The 19,108-nt window shown below is 43.6% G+C and overlaps 1 protein-coding gene, 1 long non-coding RNA gene and 1 pseudogene across 4 annotated transcripts in view; 1 reads left to right on the top strand and 2 right to left on the bottom strand.

Moving 5' to 3' along the window:
- TMTC4 (transmembrane O-mannosyltransferase targeting cadherins 4) overlaps positions 1-19,108 on the bottom strand; it is a 65,273-nt gene that overhangs the window by 39,349 nt on the left and 6,816 nt on the right. For all 3 annotated transcript variants that reach the window (XM_060636753.2, XM_060636755.2, XM_060636756.2), the window contains exons 3-5: positions 15,148-15,263; positions 13,858-14,074; positions 7,719-7,806 (exon numbers count right to left, since the gene is read on the bottom strand). In XM_060636753.2, coding sequence (XP_060492736.2) covers positions 7,719-7,806; positions 13,858-14,074; positions 15,148-15,263 — 421 coding nt within the window. The remainder of the gene's footprint in view (positions 1-7,718; positions 7,807-13,857; positions 14,075-15,147; positions 15,264-19,108) is intronic.
- On the top strand, positions 6,876-8,433 carry LOC132681867 (uncharacterized). Its single transcript, XR_009611289.2, has 3 exons — positions 6,876-7,216; positions 7,739-7,837; positions 8,008-8,433. It is a non-coding gene; the product is annotated as an uncharacterized LOC132681867 (long non-coding RNA).
- On the bottom strand, positions 14,835-14,931 carry LOC132682570 (U6 spliceosomal RNA; annotated as a pseudogene).

Below are 19,108 nucleotides of genomic sequence, written 5' to 3'. Positions count from 1 at the left end.
ACCAGAATCACTTTTGCATATAGGGTTCTTACTGCTTCTTCTCTATGATGGCATTATTAGTTTATGAAAGTCTTGCTCCTCTTTATTTATTTTTAAGAAGGAGAGAGAGGGGCGCCTGGGTGGCTCAATCGGTTGAGCGTCCGACTTCGGCTCAGGTCACGATCTCACGGTTCGTGAGTTCGAGCCCTGCGTCAGGCTCTGGGCTGATGGCTCAGAGCCTGGAGCCTGCTTCCGATTCTGTGTCTCCCTCTCTCTCTGCCCCTCCCCCATTCATGCTCTGTCTCTCTCTGTCTCAAAAATAAACATTAAAAAAAATTTAAAAAAAAAAAAAGGAGAGAGAAAGAGAGAGAGAGAGAGAGATTCAGACTTAAGCAGGCACCACGCTCAGTGCAGAGCCTGACACTCAGGGTTGATCCCATGACCCCGGGATCATGACCTGAGCCAAAACCAAGAGTCGGACGCCCAACTGAGCCACCCGGGCACCCCTGAAAGTCTTGCTCTTCTTTAAAAAGACTCTTATCCACCATAGGTATGAAGGTGAACATTACCATGCTGTGTAAGGATTATTCCAGAGAGTTCTCTATAAACGTAGATTCTATTCTTAGTATGTTTAAAAAGGAGTATGAAAAATCTGAAACATAGAAAAGTGGCTGAAAACACAGTGTCTCTATCAGCAAAGACTAGGAAAGGCTCTACCAGACTTGGTGGGGATAATAAGACAAAGGGGGATTTGGGAGTGTGGAGGGGAGGAGTGGCTGGCAGAGCTGAGGGGGCTGTCCGATGTGAATGGAGCAAGTGGGCGACAGGGCTGGGCATCTGCTCACCAGCTCACCATGTCCTGCCCTGCTCTGCTTGCTCCTGAGATTACAGCAGGTGGAGCTCAGGGCGCAGAGCCTTGTAGGGGAGGAATCAGAGAACTGCCTTACGTTTTGGAAATGGGACTTTCCCTGGGGAAGCTAATAACTGAGTGTAAGTCCTTCTCTTTCGAATACAGGTTGCACTGCCTCCGGACCTGCAAGGAACTTGGGAGGCAGAATTCAATCATACCATCCATACTCCGTGATGTGAAAACAGTGAGCGGGACTGAAAATAGCAGTGAAAACAGTGAGTGGGACCTGAAAACCAACTCAAAATGATGGAGAGTGCAGCTTGAGAGATGGGTGTTTTCAACCACCTACTTTAAACTCCCAAGGGGAAAAAAATGATTATGATCTGTAACGCAAAGCCTATGTGGGCAGGTGGATACAATCAGAGGACAAAAAGGACACAAAAGACCACAGCCAAGAATAACTGGCAGGGTCAAGACACTGAGGCTGGATGTGTGGAGAGGGGCAACCTCATAGCTTTATATTTTCCAATGACTAAATAAGCTGACAGAGACTGTAGGCCATTCACTTCAGTCTGGAAGCAGGGCCACAGGCCTCATTTTCATTTACCCTTGCCTTTTCCTGAAGGGGGTTCAAGTGAACAGGAAAACAGATCCTGGGAAGGGGGTGTGACCTGTAGACAAGAGGTCAACAGAAAACCTTTTTCCTAATTGATCCATCTGTCTTCTGTCCTAAGGAACTTCAACCTAATGAAAATCTACTCAGATTCTTAAAAGGCTCTCCACAGAAGCCACATTTACCACTGCTATCTGTGTCCAAACATGAAGTATTTCCAGGTTAACTTTCTTGAAAACATTTCACATGTAACATTAAAGGCCCAACAATCTCTTTCCATTTTTAAAGCAAACACAACAAATGTCAAAGGAATGCTACTGAACCAAAAAAGAAAGATCATGTTGCTACTACTGTTAACACAGTTCCATCCAGACTGGAATATACTTCACCAATTTCTCAAGAATCAATGTATTAGTTGAAAAGCCATCACACGTTAAAACACTTTTACCTTTGGTATTAGTTTCCAAAGCCTTTATTAAAAAATTTACCTTCTGTAGAGATGGCTCTTGGAGATAATTTTGTAATTTACAAATGAGTTTAACACAGATGCATATGTCAGAATATGTACATTTGTGAAATGAAGGGGGGGGGGGGGAAGGTAAATACTAAAGGAACCAGGGAAAGAATATAAGATGTCTTTAGTTTTTCACCATTCTCTGAGAACAGTCCACACTAAAGGAGGCTAATAAATTTATCAGTTCACACTTGATAGAAGAATTGTTAGTCTTCTGATAGTTTTTTCATTAATCCACCCGAGTAATCTTTAGAAATAGTGAGACGTTTTATTCTATCTCCTAAATTGTGTCCCACATGTTAAAATCTATCAACATTTAGTATTTTCTTCAAAAAAAAAACTTCTTATGTCTTTGACAGGCATTCAGTATAGGGAATAGAGTCTTTAAGGGAGGGATATGTTAAAATTAATAAAATGATTGATTCTTCATTACAACTTTAGAGTTGTCTTTGATAAAGGCCAACAGATTTAATTTTTAATTTTATTTAGGAGAAATATGATGAATAAATTATCCTCTGTAATTACAAATGCAGATTTATTTGGCAACTTAAGAACATGAGTACCACCGTCTATAATGAGCATAAGAGTGAGTAGAAAATGGACTCTCTCCCCCTCTCCCACTTCCCCATTCTGATTGGGTCTTATGGAAAACCCACAAAATGGTACTCAATGTGCTATGAGGCTGGGGCAGGTGCACTCTGTCATCCTACTGCTCCCCCTACCAGATACCCGGGGCCATGTGTATCTTAGGAGTTTTATGATCACCATAGGTGGGGAGATACCAACCCCAGGAAGAGCTGGACATGCCTAATTGCTAAGTTAACTTTCAGTTTCAGGAAGAAAAGTTACCACCAGTATTCTATGTACTCGAAGCTGTTCTGTTCAGCTGTCCCCAACCTCTGCTCTATCAGAAACATGGTGAGTCAGAAGAAAACTGGTGGTTTTATCTCAGTATGATAAAATAATGGTAACAAAGGGGGGTGCAGGGTGTTTGGGTGTAACCAAGTCCTCGGTAAGCATGGTGCAGTCTGGGGCCACTGGGGTCACCCTTCTGCTGTGTCTCAGCAGAGCTGCAGGTCTGAGACAACTGATGCTCCAAGACATAATCTGCCCCATGTTCAGCCTGTACAGGATGGGATGGAGGAGGGGCAGTGAGTGAAAAATCTCACAGGCCAACTCCAGTCCACCCTTGGGAACTACGGGTAGTTTCTATATGGATGTTCTAGGTACAATGCATAGAACATCAAAACAACACAGCTTGTGCTAGAAGAATTTACAACCCTGCCTAAATCTTTTTGTAGAAAAAAAAATAAGGTTTAAAAGAAGTCTATTGTTCATTTTTTGAAAAAGTCTATTGGGTACACCAATGTTCAAAGCAGTACTCACAGTAGCCAAAAGGTAGAAAGAACCCAAATGCCCACTGGCAGATAAATAAATCGTGATATATACATACAATGGAATTATTCAGCTTTGAAAAAAATTCGGACACCTGCTACTACATAGATGAACCTTGAGGGTGTTATGCTCAGTAAAATAAGCCAGACACAAAAGGACAAATATTGTATGAATCTACTTCTATGAGGTACCTAGAACAGTCAAACTCATGGACAGAAAGTAGAATGGCGTTCTCCAGGGGCTAAGGAAGGGGGAGCAGGGAGTTGCTGTTTAATGGGTACAGAGTTTCACTTTTGCAAGATGAAAAAGTTCTGGAGATGGACAATGGTGATGGTTGAACAGTGGGAATATATTTAATGCACTGAACTGGTACATTTAAAATGGTTAAAATGGTCAATTTGATGTTACGTATATTTTATCACAAGAAAAATAAGGGAGGAAAAGTCTATGGGGATTTAGATAATATAACTAAGTCTTTGTTTTGCTAGGGAACTCCCACTAATATACAGGACACTAAAATATCACAAGAATCTGGTCCTTGGGCCATTTTCACCTTAGGATAGCACTTTTTGAAAGGCAAACTGTTAGAAACTCTTTCAGAATCCTGAAAGCAAATGTTAAGATTAAGTAGCCCCGCTGACACTTACTGTGGGGATGGACACCACCTGGGAGTTGTGGGGAGGGAGAAAACGAAGGAGATGTTGTTCAACCTTCTAAATGGTTGTCTTCCAAACACACAGAGACCTCAGGAGAGGCAGAACCTCAGGCCTCAGGGATGGTCCCATGTCATTAACTACTGATTTGTTTCATGTAAGGTTGAAAGGAAAAAAATACTTAGAAATGGATTGTCTAGATGTCTGAGATAAGCACAATGTTTTAAAGATTAAAAAAGCATGTCATTAAAATCTGTTGATGCTTAATCTGGTGACTCACCTGGCCTTTAAAAAGAAAACAACTATTTAAAAACAAAAACAAAAACAAAAACAAAAAACATCCAAAGTGGAGGTATGGCAGTAGGGACCCTTATATCCCCCTAACTTAGCTCGAATAATGATCGACTTCTGGCCAGTCTGGCCACATGCTTCTTGCCTCCCCTCAGATTAATTTGAAGCAAATCGCAGACATTATACCATTTCATCCACAAATATTTCACCATGAGTCTCTAACAGAACTGTTTTCAAAACATACCTGTGATGCCATTATCATGCCTAATAATTTATCAATTTGTTAGTAGAACTGAATGCACCTCCTGGCTATTTCTTTTTAAGTTTATTTATTTATTTCAGTAATCTCCACACCCAATGTGGGGCTTGAACTCATGACCCTGAGATCAAGAGTCACACGCTCTTCTGATTGAGCCAGCCAGGTGTCCCCCTCCTGGCTATTTTTAATGATGGTTTTGATAAGCTTTGCCTCATTGGTCCAATGAGTACAGGGAAGCAGAGGAACACAAGGCAGCTGCCGTTGGCTTTGAAGTGAGTTAGACTCCAGTGTGAACCCAGTTCTGCCATAAGTAGCTGTGTGACCCTGAAAAAGTTACTTAAACTGTGAGTCCTACATCTGGAAAAATGGGGAAGTAATTCCACAAAGACTGTTACATACTTAAATGAGAAAGCATATATATATATATATATATACATATACATATATACACACACACACACACACACACACACACACACACACATAACATACACACATATACATGTGCCACTAGATATAGCCAATAAATGGCAGCTATTATATTAACAAAGTCATCTATGTTTATAAGTAAAAAATTTTCTTCTGGAAACCTGTATTAATCATTACTAAAAAAAATTTGGAACCACTCAGATGGTGACAACAACCCTGAAAATCATCTGTCTCAGATATTGGCAAACTTTGCAAAGGACTGGGCAGTAAGTGTCTTAGGCTTTCAGGCTAGGTGGCCTGTGTCGACATTATGGAACTGACGCTGTAGGGCAAAATCAGTCCCAGACAGAATGAAAATAAGTGGGTGTGCCTATGTCTCAATAAAACTTTATATGTGGGCACTGGAATCTGAATTTCATGTCATTTTTTATATGTCACAATAGGTTACTATTGGTTTTTATTTCCCAGCCACTTAAAAATGTAAAAATCAGAGAGCCGAGGAGGAGTCAAGCCCAGACAGCAGTGTAAAGGCTGGAAGAAAAATCCTCAACAGTTGAAACCCCAGTGCCAGCAAGCTGGGGCCAAATCCCTGGAGGTTCCAATCTTGCCTGTCCTCCAGACCTCTTTCCAACTCCCCCAGCAGCTGCTGGGGGATCCAGCTTTCCCCCTGGGTGCACCCCTCATCTTGTACCACAACCAGGGGATCCAGGGTGCTCACCCCTAGGTCCCTACCCACCTCCTGTTCCTGGCATGCCTCCTGTGAATCCCTTGGCACATGGCATGGTAGGACCAGGTATGGTGATGGCCAAGAAGATGCGGAAGAAAATGAAGAAAAGCTCATAAAAAGACACGCAAACACCACAAGCATGCCAAGCATTCTTCTTCTTTCTCTTCCCCTTCCTCCAGCAGGGACTCTGACTAAATACAGGGCCTGGACCCTTCCCTCAAGCCTCTCAAGTTCCCATCAAGCTTCAGATGCCATCTTGTACTGGGGAAAATTAGCCCTCCTCCCTCACCCCCCAGTCAAGCCTTACTCTGCTGTTCAGACCTGACTGGCTGGGGAAAATGGGACAAGAATGACCATTGGCTAGGGGTGCCTGGGTGGCTCAGTCAGTTGAGTGTCTGACTCCTGATTTCAGCTCAGGTCATGATCTCACAGTTTGTGAGTCTGAGACCTCCATCAGGCTCTGTGCTGATAGTGTGGAGTCTGCTTGGGATTCTGTCTGCTCCCTCAGTCCCTATCCGCTCCCACTCTCTCTCAAAATAAATACATAAACTTAAAAAAAGAAATAAGAGAATGACCATGGGCTAGCAAAGACCGTCTTGTCACTACTTGGACGGAACTTTTAGCTCATGAGTTTAGCAGGAGAACAATTTTTTGAGGATGGTGAGACCTTTGAGCTAAATGCTGAAGACAAGTTTAGGATCTGAAAGATATGATTTTTTTTAACTTTCTTTTGTAATACTTGTGGTTGGAAGGTGTGTAAATTTAATTATGGAAAAAAAGAAACTACTATTTTTGAAATGGTAAAAAAAAAAAAGTTATAAAAATCATTCTTAAAATTTGCCTGAACACGTGATCATTAAATTAGGTAGCAATGGCTCAATGTGTATTTTGGAAAAAAAAAAACAAATCATTCTTAGCTTGCAGGCCACATGAGAAGAGCTAACGGGCTTGATTTGGCCCATGGGACCACCCCGACTCCTGCCTGCCTGCCTGCCATTTACCAGCCCTGAGATTTCCATGTCACCAGCCCCAGCACACACAACATTATGAATGAGTGGTTTGCTCTTTGTGATCAACAAGGGATTAATTCACAGAAGGTACCAAAGAACAAGCATTAGTATATGACAATAACAGGAAAGTCCTGGACCCCGGACCATACCTGAGCCTTGAGAAATTGTGGAAAAACCTCAAGGAGGCCAAGGTACTGAGGATATTCCAGAGGAAATCATCCCTGGAGCCTTCCCTCTTTTCCCTTCACCCCAACCCCTGATATAAATCATTGATTGTGACACATAAGGAGAGTTCTACAGTCCATAAACTTCTAACTTCTTCAGATACAGAAACTGGACATGTACTGTTGCTGGAGCTGGCAGGTATGACTACTACATAAGCCAAGTTCATCACACCCAATGTCTACGATCGAGCAACCTGGAAGGTATGACTTGACTTGGGGATGACTGGAGTCCATCTAATGAGCAGAGCCATACAGGGATTCTCTGCGTCTCAGTAAGTGCACCTGCTATGCTGTCCCAAGACATTCCTCCATGCCCCCACCCCGACACACATACCCAATGAGTCATTTCAATTCCAGCAACAATGACTTTCTTTGTAAGTACTAATAACACTCCAATGATTAAAGCAAGAATTTCATAATCCAGGTACCTATCCACAGCTAGTCATCTGTTCCAGTATTTTTGTTTTTTTTTTTTTTCCACTGAGAGGTTTTAATAAAGAATAAACAAAAGTGCTTCCCCTACAATTTTACTGTCAATAAAATTACAAAAATCAACCACGACTGTGTTAGTAAGAGCAGAAGCTCTTGGTTTCACCACTCAATAGAATGGCCCCATGTGAACGCTAATGTATGAAGTTTGTATTATTAAAAAAGCAATGGAGTAAACACATATCTAAAGAGAGACTTTTTGACCCACATCCTCGTGAAGTGATAAAATTATATAAATGGATTAATTTCCCATCTTAAACATAAGAAGGCAAATATCATGCTTACTTTCTCTAAATGCTTTACAGTAGCCAAGGAAAGATAACAGAAAGAACAGGGCACCCAGGAGGTCTGCACGGCCGACAACACCAGCAACCTTAAAAGAAGGAGAAGAAAAATAGATTTAGGTAAAAAAAAAAAATTTTTTTTTAAATCCTAAATGTATAAAAAATTTCTTAGAAACGAAAGGCAAAAACCTTACTAGATTCTTCCATCTATTAAAATAATCTGTGCTGACTACACAGCAGCCCTGTGGTCTTATCTTATGATTGGTTTTTCTTTTCCCTCTTTGGTCTAGGACTTGAGCTAGCTGCTCCCAAGAGAGCGGGACTGGCAGGGTCGTGCTGATGGCCGTTCTGGGAGCAGGACACAGTCGGCGATGCATGTGGGCCATGAGAGCTCTGTCACAGCACACCGCACCCTAGAGCTCAGAGGCCTGTGCCGCTGATATCCCCAAAGTGGATTTATAATTGGAAAATGTTATCAGCCCAAAGGGCATAATATTTACTAAAGAAAATTTGATTGGAAACATGAAGGAAAGCTGGGAAATTAATGTTGCAGGTCACCGGGCAAATAGAGAAAGCACAGGAACAGTGGTTCAGTGCTACCTCTGCTCCTCTTCCTCCCTTCGAGACCAAAACTTGGGTTAACCCGGAAAGCAGAATGCTTCAAAAGGGATTGAGAAATAAGATGAAAACAGAATAAAATGTCAACCATCTCTTTCTCTCATGACTGCCCTTCCCTTCTTTACCTTAGTGATAACAAAGCAAATGTGAAATTCATGTCTCATGTCACATCCAGTAATTGTTCTCCTGGCAGAGAAAGACACACAACTCCACTCAGGAGTGTGGGTCTAGTTAATGTGGCACGCTCTGCTAACGAACTAGCACCTGGATATGACACGTACCAAATTCTCTGGATTCTCTAGGTGTCACCCCAATAGCTGGTAAGTTTATCTTTTCTTAAAGGACAGATACTATGATTATGTGGGACAGAACAAAGACTATGCTATAAATGGAGAGAAGAGACTATACAAAGAATATGAAAATGACTACAATTACATTCGATTCCCAAGTGTGTGGACAAGAGATGGCTATTTTAGCAGCATTCCCATGCTACCCTGCTAGATATGAAACTCTGAGGGTGATTTTCCATGCTGATTGTTAACTCCTAAGGGCAGTGCGTGTGGCATCCCAAGGAGTCACGCAATCACTAGGATTGAAGGGGCTGAGGAATCCAACCTGTGAATGCCACCCACGTGAAAAACACCTCCCAAGAAGGAAGCTAAGGACAAACAAAGCTTCAATGGATCTGGAACAAGTATGCCAATATGCCGGAGGGTTGAACAGTACAATTAACTTCAGGAACGAAGTGAGTACGCAATGAGAGTTCTTGAATACTCCAGCCTGCAACTCACTCAATCAGGGACACAGTAAAATCAGGGATGCAGGTAAACCAAACAGAGCTGGCACACAGTAGATGCTGCTCACGGTTAGCTCCCTGCATGACTCTTGATGTGTGCTTCCAGAAGCATGGGGAGCAGAAAGAAACAAAGGGCATAGGAGCCCAGGGTGAGGCAGGTTTTGGCTCCATAGCACTGTGGTGACAAAGAGAGCAGGGGACCACCCCCACCCCCCAGGACAATGACAGGGAAAGGAGGGGCATCTTCCTTCTGAGACTACCTACAGGGGCTGAGGATGGCCCTGAATCCCAAACCCTTACGGAACAGAAAGTTATCCAAACCAATGCAGAGAAGCTTATCCAAAGTGGTCCCTAAGGCAAGGGACTCAGGGGAAGCAAGGAATGGGGTTGTGAGGGGTCAGAGAACAAAGTTTCTTCAAATGAATGAGGGAAGGGTAGTGTTCCTATAAATACCAGGGATGGGGTGAAAACAACCAGCCTAAACTACTTATTATCTAGGTAGCTAAGGTACATTTAAAGACCTACACTAAAATGAACTTTAAAACCTATATAAACTTAAAAAATGTTTTTAAAGTTTTATTTATTTTTGATAAAGAGAGAGAGAGTGAGTGAGCATATGAGCAGAGGAGGGGCAGAGAGAGGGGGAGAGAAAGAGAATCCCAAGCAGGCCCTGCACTGTCAGTGCTGAGTCCGATGCGGGGCTCAATCTCATGAACAGAGAGATCGTGACTTGAGCCAAAATCAGGAGTCAGACACTTAACTGACTAAACTATCCAGGCATCCCATTACACAAATCTATTTAGAAAATAAACATTCGTTGGGTAACTGGTGAAAATACTCCCAAGTCTTTAAGCAATGTATGTACATGACATTGTCTGACATAAATAAAAACACATTTTAAAAAGAATGGCTGGTGTTTTAAAGCAAAAGAGTTTTTAGTCCTTACAAAGAATTTTTGACATTATAATTAAAGAGAAACTTCACAGGAAAAAAATTTAAGGCTATCCAAGGAGGGATGCACTGTGTCCAATTGTTTGGGGAATTGACAACAGTATGGAAAGATATTATTTTCCTTCCCTGTTATCTGTGGTATGTATTTTCAGGCAAAAGTCTTTACAAAGGCTATTTTTTTTTCTTACAAAGGAAAGGGAACAGACTCTTCCACCTTAGATATGCCACTTTGGCATATTGATTATCTTGAATTAAAGATACTTGAGAAACAGCAAATACTAGATGGACGATCTGACCATCCTTTATCCCACTGAAAGCAGGAAATAAATCTCCCCTGTGAAAAGTAGCCTCCTTCTATCAGGAGTGTAGAAGGTATCCCTATCACCAGAAGTAGGGAATTTAGGGCTGGAAAAATCTATGTAAACAGCCCCTGTTACTTCTTCACTAATTCACTACCCCAATCCCACATCCCTTTGTCTTACCAATTCTTCACAAATTTAGAAAAGGTTCCTGCTTTGGTCACTTCTTTGAATCTCATACTTTTATGGGGCTCCAGAAATTAAATTTGTTTTTCTCCTGTTGATCTGTCTTATGTCAATCTAATTATTAGGCCAGCCAAAGAACCTAGAAATGAGGAAGGGAAAATTTTCCACCTCTTCAGAGATAACCTGGAACACTCACATCAGCGTTTTCTAGGGAAATCATTGCAATTCCCTCAAATCCATAGAGCAGGTGGTGTATTTGCAGAGGGATGGTAAGAAGGAATTAGAGGAAGGGAAAGGGGGAATGCTTCCCCACCTAATTCCTTCAGTATCAAACTTTGGCTTCATACATGGACAGAATTCCTAAGGAGGCCTGAGCTTCCCTCTTTGATACCAAATTCAGGCAACTTGAAATCCTTACCAATGCTCTGAGGAAAAGGAAAATCTATGGTGGCACTGGTGTCCCCTGGGCCTCCATCCTCATGGCCACAGACAAGAGCAACCCTCCCCTGATGACTGGTCTGTTGGAGGCCTTATACACCTACGAACACCCTGGAGTGATTTGGGGTGGCATATTGGAAAACGAGAGGCATTCAGTATTAGTTGAGGAGCAAATACCACTAATTACAATTATTTCATTACCAGTTGGGGAGCAATAGGTGGGAAGACTATAGGGTGACCAACTCATCCTGGTTTGCCTGGGACGGTCCCAGTTTCAGAATGGAAAGTCCCAGGCCGCAGAACTCCCTGAATATGGGGCAAACTGGATGGCTGGTCACCCTAGAAGACCAGGAAATTTAGGTTCTTATTTGCAGTGGACAAAAACATCCTCAAAGTTAATATCAAGAAGGCACAAAACACATAAATGTTAACACAAAGAAATTTATATTACTAAAACCTGGAGGGGCCACATTGCTGTTGCTTTCCCTTAGTAAATGAAAAGAGAAGCACAATGACTCCCACCCCCGAGTCCTCATCCTAGATCACTGTTCAGCTGGGGGGCGCTGTGCCAAGGACAGTCATGCGGGACCCTGGCCCAGCCTGGAGCCCGAAGCCCAGGGCTACTTCCCCAGCACTGGCCTGGGGGCTTCGACAGGCTCTCTTTCCACCTAGCTCCTTGGGCCCTGCTTTTTGCTTATTTTTATAGCTGTGTTAAATGGAGAGTGGGGGATAATGGGTGGGTGTAGATAGGAGGAAACTGAATACTATTGGCCACGACAATGAAAGATGAACATACAAATAGTCTGTTTCAAGAATGCTAATTTTGGGGGTGTGTGGGTGGGTCAGTCGGTTAAGCATCTGACTCTTGATTTCACTCAGGTTATGATCTCATGGTCGTGAGATCCAGTTCTGTGTTGGGCTCCATCCTGAGCGAGCGTGGAGCCTGCTTGGGATTCTCTGTCTTCCTCTCTCTCTATCCCTCTCCTGCTCTCTCTTTCAGAATAAATAAATAAACATTACCTAAAAAAAAAAAGAATGCTAATTTTTAATGATCCATAATTTTTTCTTGCAGTTTGAATTTGAATGACTTTGATGGAATGGAGGGGTGGGGGAGATGAAGAGATTTTTCTCAAAAATTCCCTACTCTCCTATAGCTAGATTTCCCTTGGCTTCTTTTTAAATACTTCAAATGCATAATTTTAGGGTTAATATGTTCCCAGATTGCATTTACTGGTGTGTGTGTGTGTGTGTGTGTGTGTGTGTGTGTGTGTGTACATCCAGTTACACTTGCTGGCATTTCAAAATTTTCTATAAACTAACTTCTCAATATTTAAAATCAGAATTTTAGAAAAGTTTCTTTGGTTAATAACTCAAATATTTATTTTGCTTTAAGATCACACTAAATTAAATGAGGACCAAAACTGTAAATCAGTACTTCTGCCAGAAATTCCCTTTTTTCTGACCAACCCGTACACTATTTCTGGGTCCCAACAAACACTTAAGCCATAAGGAGAAATCACATGGAAGCAAATTCTAATTTGGTTACCGTTATATATAAATAGACGATAAAGAATCTTTTACCACAGTTTCCAGATTGTCAGTCCTCCGAATTTGCTGAAGTAAAACATTATGATAATTTTTTTAAAAAAAGCTATGAAGTAATAAGATACTAGAAGGTTGTGATAACAACTCTACAATCCTCTTAATACCAAAGAACAAAGAGTTTAACAAAAGCAGAACACTAAATTCTGCTCAATATTTTGAAACTCACTTCAAGACGCTCAATGTATTCAGTTAAGTGTGGGGGTTTAAATACACACGAAATGTAGAAATCTATTGCAGAGAAGTAATAAGGAACATGTAGTATTTTACACGCAGGTACTTCATTACACAGAATGAATGGCTAAAATCAAATCTTTTACCTCAAGCACACATGCAGATTTTTATTTTCAAAGGGATCTGTGGTGGGCAGGGGTAGGGTGGCTCCTAAAATCCCCATACATCTGGGTAAATCCCAACACAGTTTGTACCGAATATATCCAGCAGCAGCTCCACGGAATACAGGTGTGGCCCACAGGACAGCAGGTTACGGCCCTGTTAGGAGCTGCCCCGTCACCTGGGCCAAGCCCTTCAGTGGGAGAATAATCCAGGTAGTGAAGAGTGGGGGGTGGAGGGGGGTGCAAAGCAGGTGAGGAAAGCTCCTGACCAATCCCAGCAGAGATTTCCAGCACAACTCCAAGTGTGCCCTCATGCCCTCAGTGTGAGCCTGCGACACCAGGTTTCAAGTTCCACTCCGACATCTGCCAGCTATGTGATGGACCTGAGGAAGATGTGTTATTTGTCTTCCCAGGCCATTCCTCTGCTGTAAAGTGGCCCATCCACTCTCCCAGCAGTTCCGTTACAATTACATTAAGCACAAAAAAGTATTTTGAAAATGAGACAGTTCTCGGTGAAGACAGGAAAACTGCGTCTGACCCTTTGCTGAAGACGAGTTCTTAGCTTCTGACCTTCAGACCCCCAAACCAGGTGTCTGTTCAATATTTAAATATTCAACACCTACATATTCCACATTTACCCTTTACAGTGTAGTCATATAGAGGAAACAGAAAGTATCACCAAAGATCACACCATGATTACGAAGTCTTTGCCCACCTGGGACTCTGCATCTTTCCTAAGAGAGAAAGACCTGTCGGACCTACAGAGTCATTTCAAGCATCTGGCAGCGTTTAGCACCATATACTTTCTACAGCAATAAGACCATTCAAGGGCAGCCTACTTTAGGGAATGAGCCAACGTATGAAAGGCTCCTTGTCCTGACACAAGTACAGAGGCCACGGACGGACACTACTTACACACTCAGTGTGTACCGGATGTGCGGCGAACAGCAGAGCGGCCAACAGGGAGGATCTGGGGGCCAGGTTCAACCGCTGGCCTCTACTGCTGTACTGCAGGCCGCCAAACAGCACGGAGAAGACGTCCACCATGAGGACAGAGATGCCGCCGTGCAGGAGGATGTTGACCACGTGGAAACTCATGGGGTAGAAGCCTCCGGACAAATAGTAGTTAATCCTGTAGTGAGCAAAAGGGGTTAATACCAGGTGCGCAGAAGTGTGCAAAATAAAATGCAAAGCATCTGAAGGAAGAAGGCTGGTGAGTGACAGTGTTAAAGGGAGGAGATGTAGAAATGGCAAGAACATAACTAACTACTGGGGGAAAAAGAGTAGATAAGAGCATGTCAGACAAGTGTGGCAGAAAACACGTGGAGAGGAAAAGCAGAAGGAAAGCTAGACAATTTCTTAAGCCCTAAAAAGGCAAGATTGCCTCCCAAGATGATATGACACAGCACACCTTACTCTTGGCTACCCCACAGGGACCTGGATTGAAGACAGTCACATAACTTGCTTATCCAAAAAACAAAAAGTACTCCTTGGTAGTTCGTCCACCAGCTTTCTGTCCAACAAAACACATTCTCATCCGTCCAACAAAACACATTTCTGACTGCTTTTCAGTTACCAGCAGTTCTAATTCATCATTTCTGTGCTTCTGAGAGATCTGTACATAAGTACTGAATGCACCTGAAACAGCTATGAATGGGAACTTTGGGGAGGTGAACACATCTATTCAATGCAGATGGGGAGGTGGGGGAGGGTGCTTTTAGCTTTATTTTGTATTTGCATATTGACTTGGTAACAGCAGGAAGATTTTTACCTTGTTATTATCATTTTTACCGTGGAAAAAACCCCACAATTTCCTTAGACGCCACGTGTTGCCTTGACTCACGTGGTTTCTCCAGTGGTAACCAGCAAAGGTCCAATCTCCAACAAACGTGCAAAATGTGGAACGTTTCGCTAATTTGCACATCACCCTCGCACAGGGGCCACGTTCATCTTCCCTGCATCCTTCCACTTTTAGGATCTGTCCTGGACGAGCGAGCCCTGGAGTCGTGGTTCCTCAGGCTCGTTCTCCCCACGTTGCTGGGACCTACCCCTAACAGCTGGAATTAGCATGTACTCCTCGGAGACCCATATGAGTGAGTGGTCTGTTCTTCCCCAGGATCCACTGGCTCCACTCGCCCACACCGGGAGCCTTGTCACACAGAACCTGGCACAGCATCCTACGCAGCCCACACTGTCATACCTCACCTGAAAGTCAGGACGGTCAGAGGGCGGTAGGACTTGTGGCTGGTGTTGCTGCTCAGCCTACTGCCCCAGAAGTCATGATGCCACAGGTCCCCAAGGGGCGTTTCTGCTCGGAGGTCCTGCAGGGACACAGTAGAGGGCATTCAGGACCCTCTCTCAACCCGTGTTTAAGCCCTCACCAGGAGCTCTTCCTTAGAGCTGCTCATTCCCCTTTGGTCCATCTCTTCCATTAGCCCTGAGCCAAGCCGCTGCCACCTCTCACCGAGGATACGGCCAGGCCTCCCTCCAGCACGTTCTCCCGGCTAATCTCTCCAACCTGCAAACTGGGTCACCCACTCCACCTTGCTTAAAACACCCAGATGGCTCCCCCCACCCCCAGGACAAAGCCGACGTCCTGATGTGGGTACCACAGCCCAGGGTGCTCTGGCTCCCGCCGAGCTCTGCCTGCTCATCTCGTGGACTCTGACCTCTGTCCGGTCCCCACACAGCACCTGCTGCCACCCTTCCCCAAGGATTTGCACACATAGGTGTCCACCAGACAGTTACCCCTCAGCTCCTCACAGCCCAGCATCTCCTGCCGTTCACGTTTGGCCAGCAGGCTATGACCTTCCTCAGCTGATGCAATTCTCCTTCCATGGGCCTCAGGGCATCTCACACCTGTCCTCACAGTGCCTGGCACCCTGGCGGTTTATCATCTCTAACTACCATCTGTCTGCCCCACTGGACTGGGGGTGAGGCCCCGGGGCCACATCATGTGGGTGGGGAGTATACAGAAAGTGCTTAATCCATGTTGAATAAACTAATGCCTCTTTCATACTCAATACAGAAGGCAATTTTCCTAAAACATCTCAGTTAAAATTTGACTGGATAAGCATATATTGTCTATTTTTGAATCCTAGCTAAACAGGAAGAAAAATGAAAGAAAAAACAACTTCCATCTAATTTTTAAAGATAAAAATCACTAATTATTAAAAAACGACATCTATTTTACTATTAAGGTAATTTAATTTGGTCCTGTGCTACAGACGCTTAAAAATGCATATTTAAAAAATATACATTCATTTATTTTGGGGAGCACACAAGCAGGGAAGGGGCAGAGTGAGGAAGACAGAGGATCCAAAGCAGGCTCTGCACTGACAGGTTGACAGCAGCAAGCCCGATGTGGGGCTTGAACTCATGAACTGTGAGATCACGACCTGAGCCCAAATCAGACACTCAACCAACTGAGCCACCCAGGTGCCCTGAAAAATGCATCTTTTTAAGAAACATTTAAATGTAGAACTAGATTGTTTAAACCGTGTCTGACAAGAAGAGAGACAGACAAGGCATTGCAGAATAAGCAATAAAAGCAAATACTAATTTTCTCTTCAAAGCATAACAAACACGGGAATATTTTAGGGACTAGAAATTATGACATGCTAAGCACCCCTAAGTGTATCAGTCCAGACTCTTCCCTGCAGTGACCAGATTAGCACTGATTAACATAAACAAAAAAGAATGCTTTAAAGGAGACTGCAAGGCTCACGGACACCCAGGGGGGCTCCCAGGTTTGGGGCTCTGCAGCCAGAAGCACGCCCACAAATCACACCGCTAGACACTTTGTGGGGGAGAGGGGGCTGCCTGGCTGCCTCCAGACCTTGGCCTCTTGTGTGATTAGCTCCTGACTCCAGTAGGTGGGTGCACCTGAGAAGAGACCCTCTGCCCACGTCTGCATCCAACCTGGACAGTCCCTGCAGCTTCTAACAACCAAGGTGGGGAAAGCCTCAAGCAGAAATGTGTCAAATCATGGCTGGGACAAAGAAGCAAGCAGTGTCCATGGCACACGGGGACTTCAGTAAGTACTCACTACTTAAGTGCTTACTGATCAAAGGGAAAGGGCTTGAAGATGTGCAACAGAGGCAAAGTTGGTCACCTGATATCCACTTTGTGGGTGAGTTTCACTTCATTGGGTATTGGCTTCAGAGACCTTGAGCATACTGACCCCTCTTCTAACAGTCAGTCCGGTATTTCATGAAGGTCTTGCAAACTACCCACAAATCTGGTTTACTCAGTGACAAAACTGGAAGCCCATCTTCTTCTGCACTGTCCCAGAAGTACCTGCTCACTTGTGAAGGAGCTGGGTGGAGGATCTTTCCCTCCATTTGAGCAGAAAATGAACACCAACAAAGCTCTAAATATTTGATTAGGTGTAGCCTACACACAGCAGGGCGCGCTGCAGGAAGAAAGGTCCATTTCTCTTCACAATGATTTATGGAAAAGACGTGTGTCTGAAATTCCTGCTAACTCCACTGTCTCAAAGAAAACCATCATCTCAATGAAAAAAGGCAACTCAACACTACAAGGAAGCATCTGGAAAACAGTCTTTAACACCAATAAAACCCAGGAACAGCCTGTTTCACATTACTGTGGGCACAGCGCCAATGAACAGAGCGGAGCCTTTCATTAAACAGGAAAGGAAAAAAGGAGGGCTAGCAAGTTAACAAAGGAGCACAGTGTGACGCTCTAGAAAACACTGCCAAGACAATGTGCAGCAGGGCCACAAAATGGCTTCATCGGCCTTACCCCACACGGAGGGAAGAATTATAACCGCGTCCCAGGCCATCCCGCATACAACAGGGCTTGCGCTTTCCCCTGCCTTGTTCATCAAAGTTCTTCCACGTAAGGTTTTTTTCTTTTTAATTTTTAAATGTTATTTACTTTTTAATTTTTTAATGTTTATTTATTTTCGAGACAGAGAGTGCGCGTGAGCAAGAGCGGGGGAGGGGCACAGAGAAGGAGACAGAGGATCCAAAGTGGGCTCTGCACTGACAGCAGAAAGCGCGATGTGGGGCTCGAACTCACGAACCATGAGATCATGACCTGAGCTGAAGTCAGACATTTAACTGACAAGTCACCAAGGTGCCCCCTTCGAGATAATGATCTAAGCAAACACTTTATGTATCTTCCACTTTATAAAAGTGGAAGAGTGAAGAAACTCTTAATGAAATGAAGAACGGGCTTTAAAAACTAAGTCATGTTCTCCTTTCCTTGTTAGCAAAGCAATCCTGCAGCTATAAAACCACCCATGTGATGTAGTTGCTAGGAGCTACTACTTTTTTCTTTTAAGCGTGGTTTAAAAAGAAACAAACATCTACAGTAACTGCTGGGTGAACTTGAGGAAACTTATAAGTGAAGAACCTGAATTAAAAACAAACATCGGGGCACCAGGGTGGCTCAGTGGGTCTGGCATCTGACTCTTGATTTTGGCTCAGGTCATGATCTCACGGTTTGTGAGCTCAAGCTCCGCGTTGGGCTCTGTGCTGACAGGGCAGAGCCTGCTTGGGGTTCTTTGTCTCCCCCCCCCCCCGCCCCTCCCCCACTCATGCTTGCTCATGTACATGCTCTCTCTCTCTCTCTCTCAAAATAAATAAAATTTAAAAAAAACTAAACATCAAGGTTGGTTGATAGTCTGCATCATAAAATAGAGAAAATCAGTACATACAAGATGTTACAAATAAAATACTTACAAAAGTCACCCCCCCTTCCAACCTCACTGTCACCATCACACATACATGTTGGTCACAGAGAATTTTTCTCAACATTTTCAATATGAAAATGAGGTTTTGCTCATTTGGGAGAATCCATGACTTCAAAATTTCAACAACAGTGTTACCGAGTTGCTACAACTGCACCGCCTGGAGAGAAATATATTAGGCTATTCCTTTGGGCTGTCTTCACTGGTGCAGACACACACGCACGAAATAACTGCTGAGTAACTGAGAGGTCACAAATCTGTGCCATTTCCGCATTTCTTCTCCTGGGCTCTCCCTGCCTCCAAGGCTCTTGTCTGATTTTCTTTTAGTTCCCTTGAATCTTTTTCTTTCCTTTCTCCAAACCTACTTCTTTCTCCCTCTCTCTAGCTAGTGAAAGACAGGCATTTTCCCTGCACTGATATAGCACCCACTGGAGAGCAAAATTGGCTGGG

Source organism: Panthera onca, chromosome A1, assembly GCF_046562875.1.
Source record: "Panthera onca isolate mPanOnc1 chromosome A1, mPanOnc1 haplotype 2, whole genome shotgun sequence".
NCBI lineage: Eukaryota > Metazoa > Chordata > Mammalia > Carnivora > Felidae > Panthera > Panthera onca.
The sequence above is the reverse complement of the archived record's forward strand: the minus strand, read 5'-3'. Positions and strand labels throughout refer to the sequence as shown.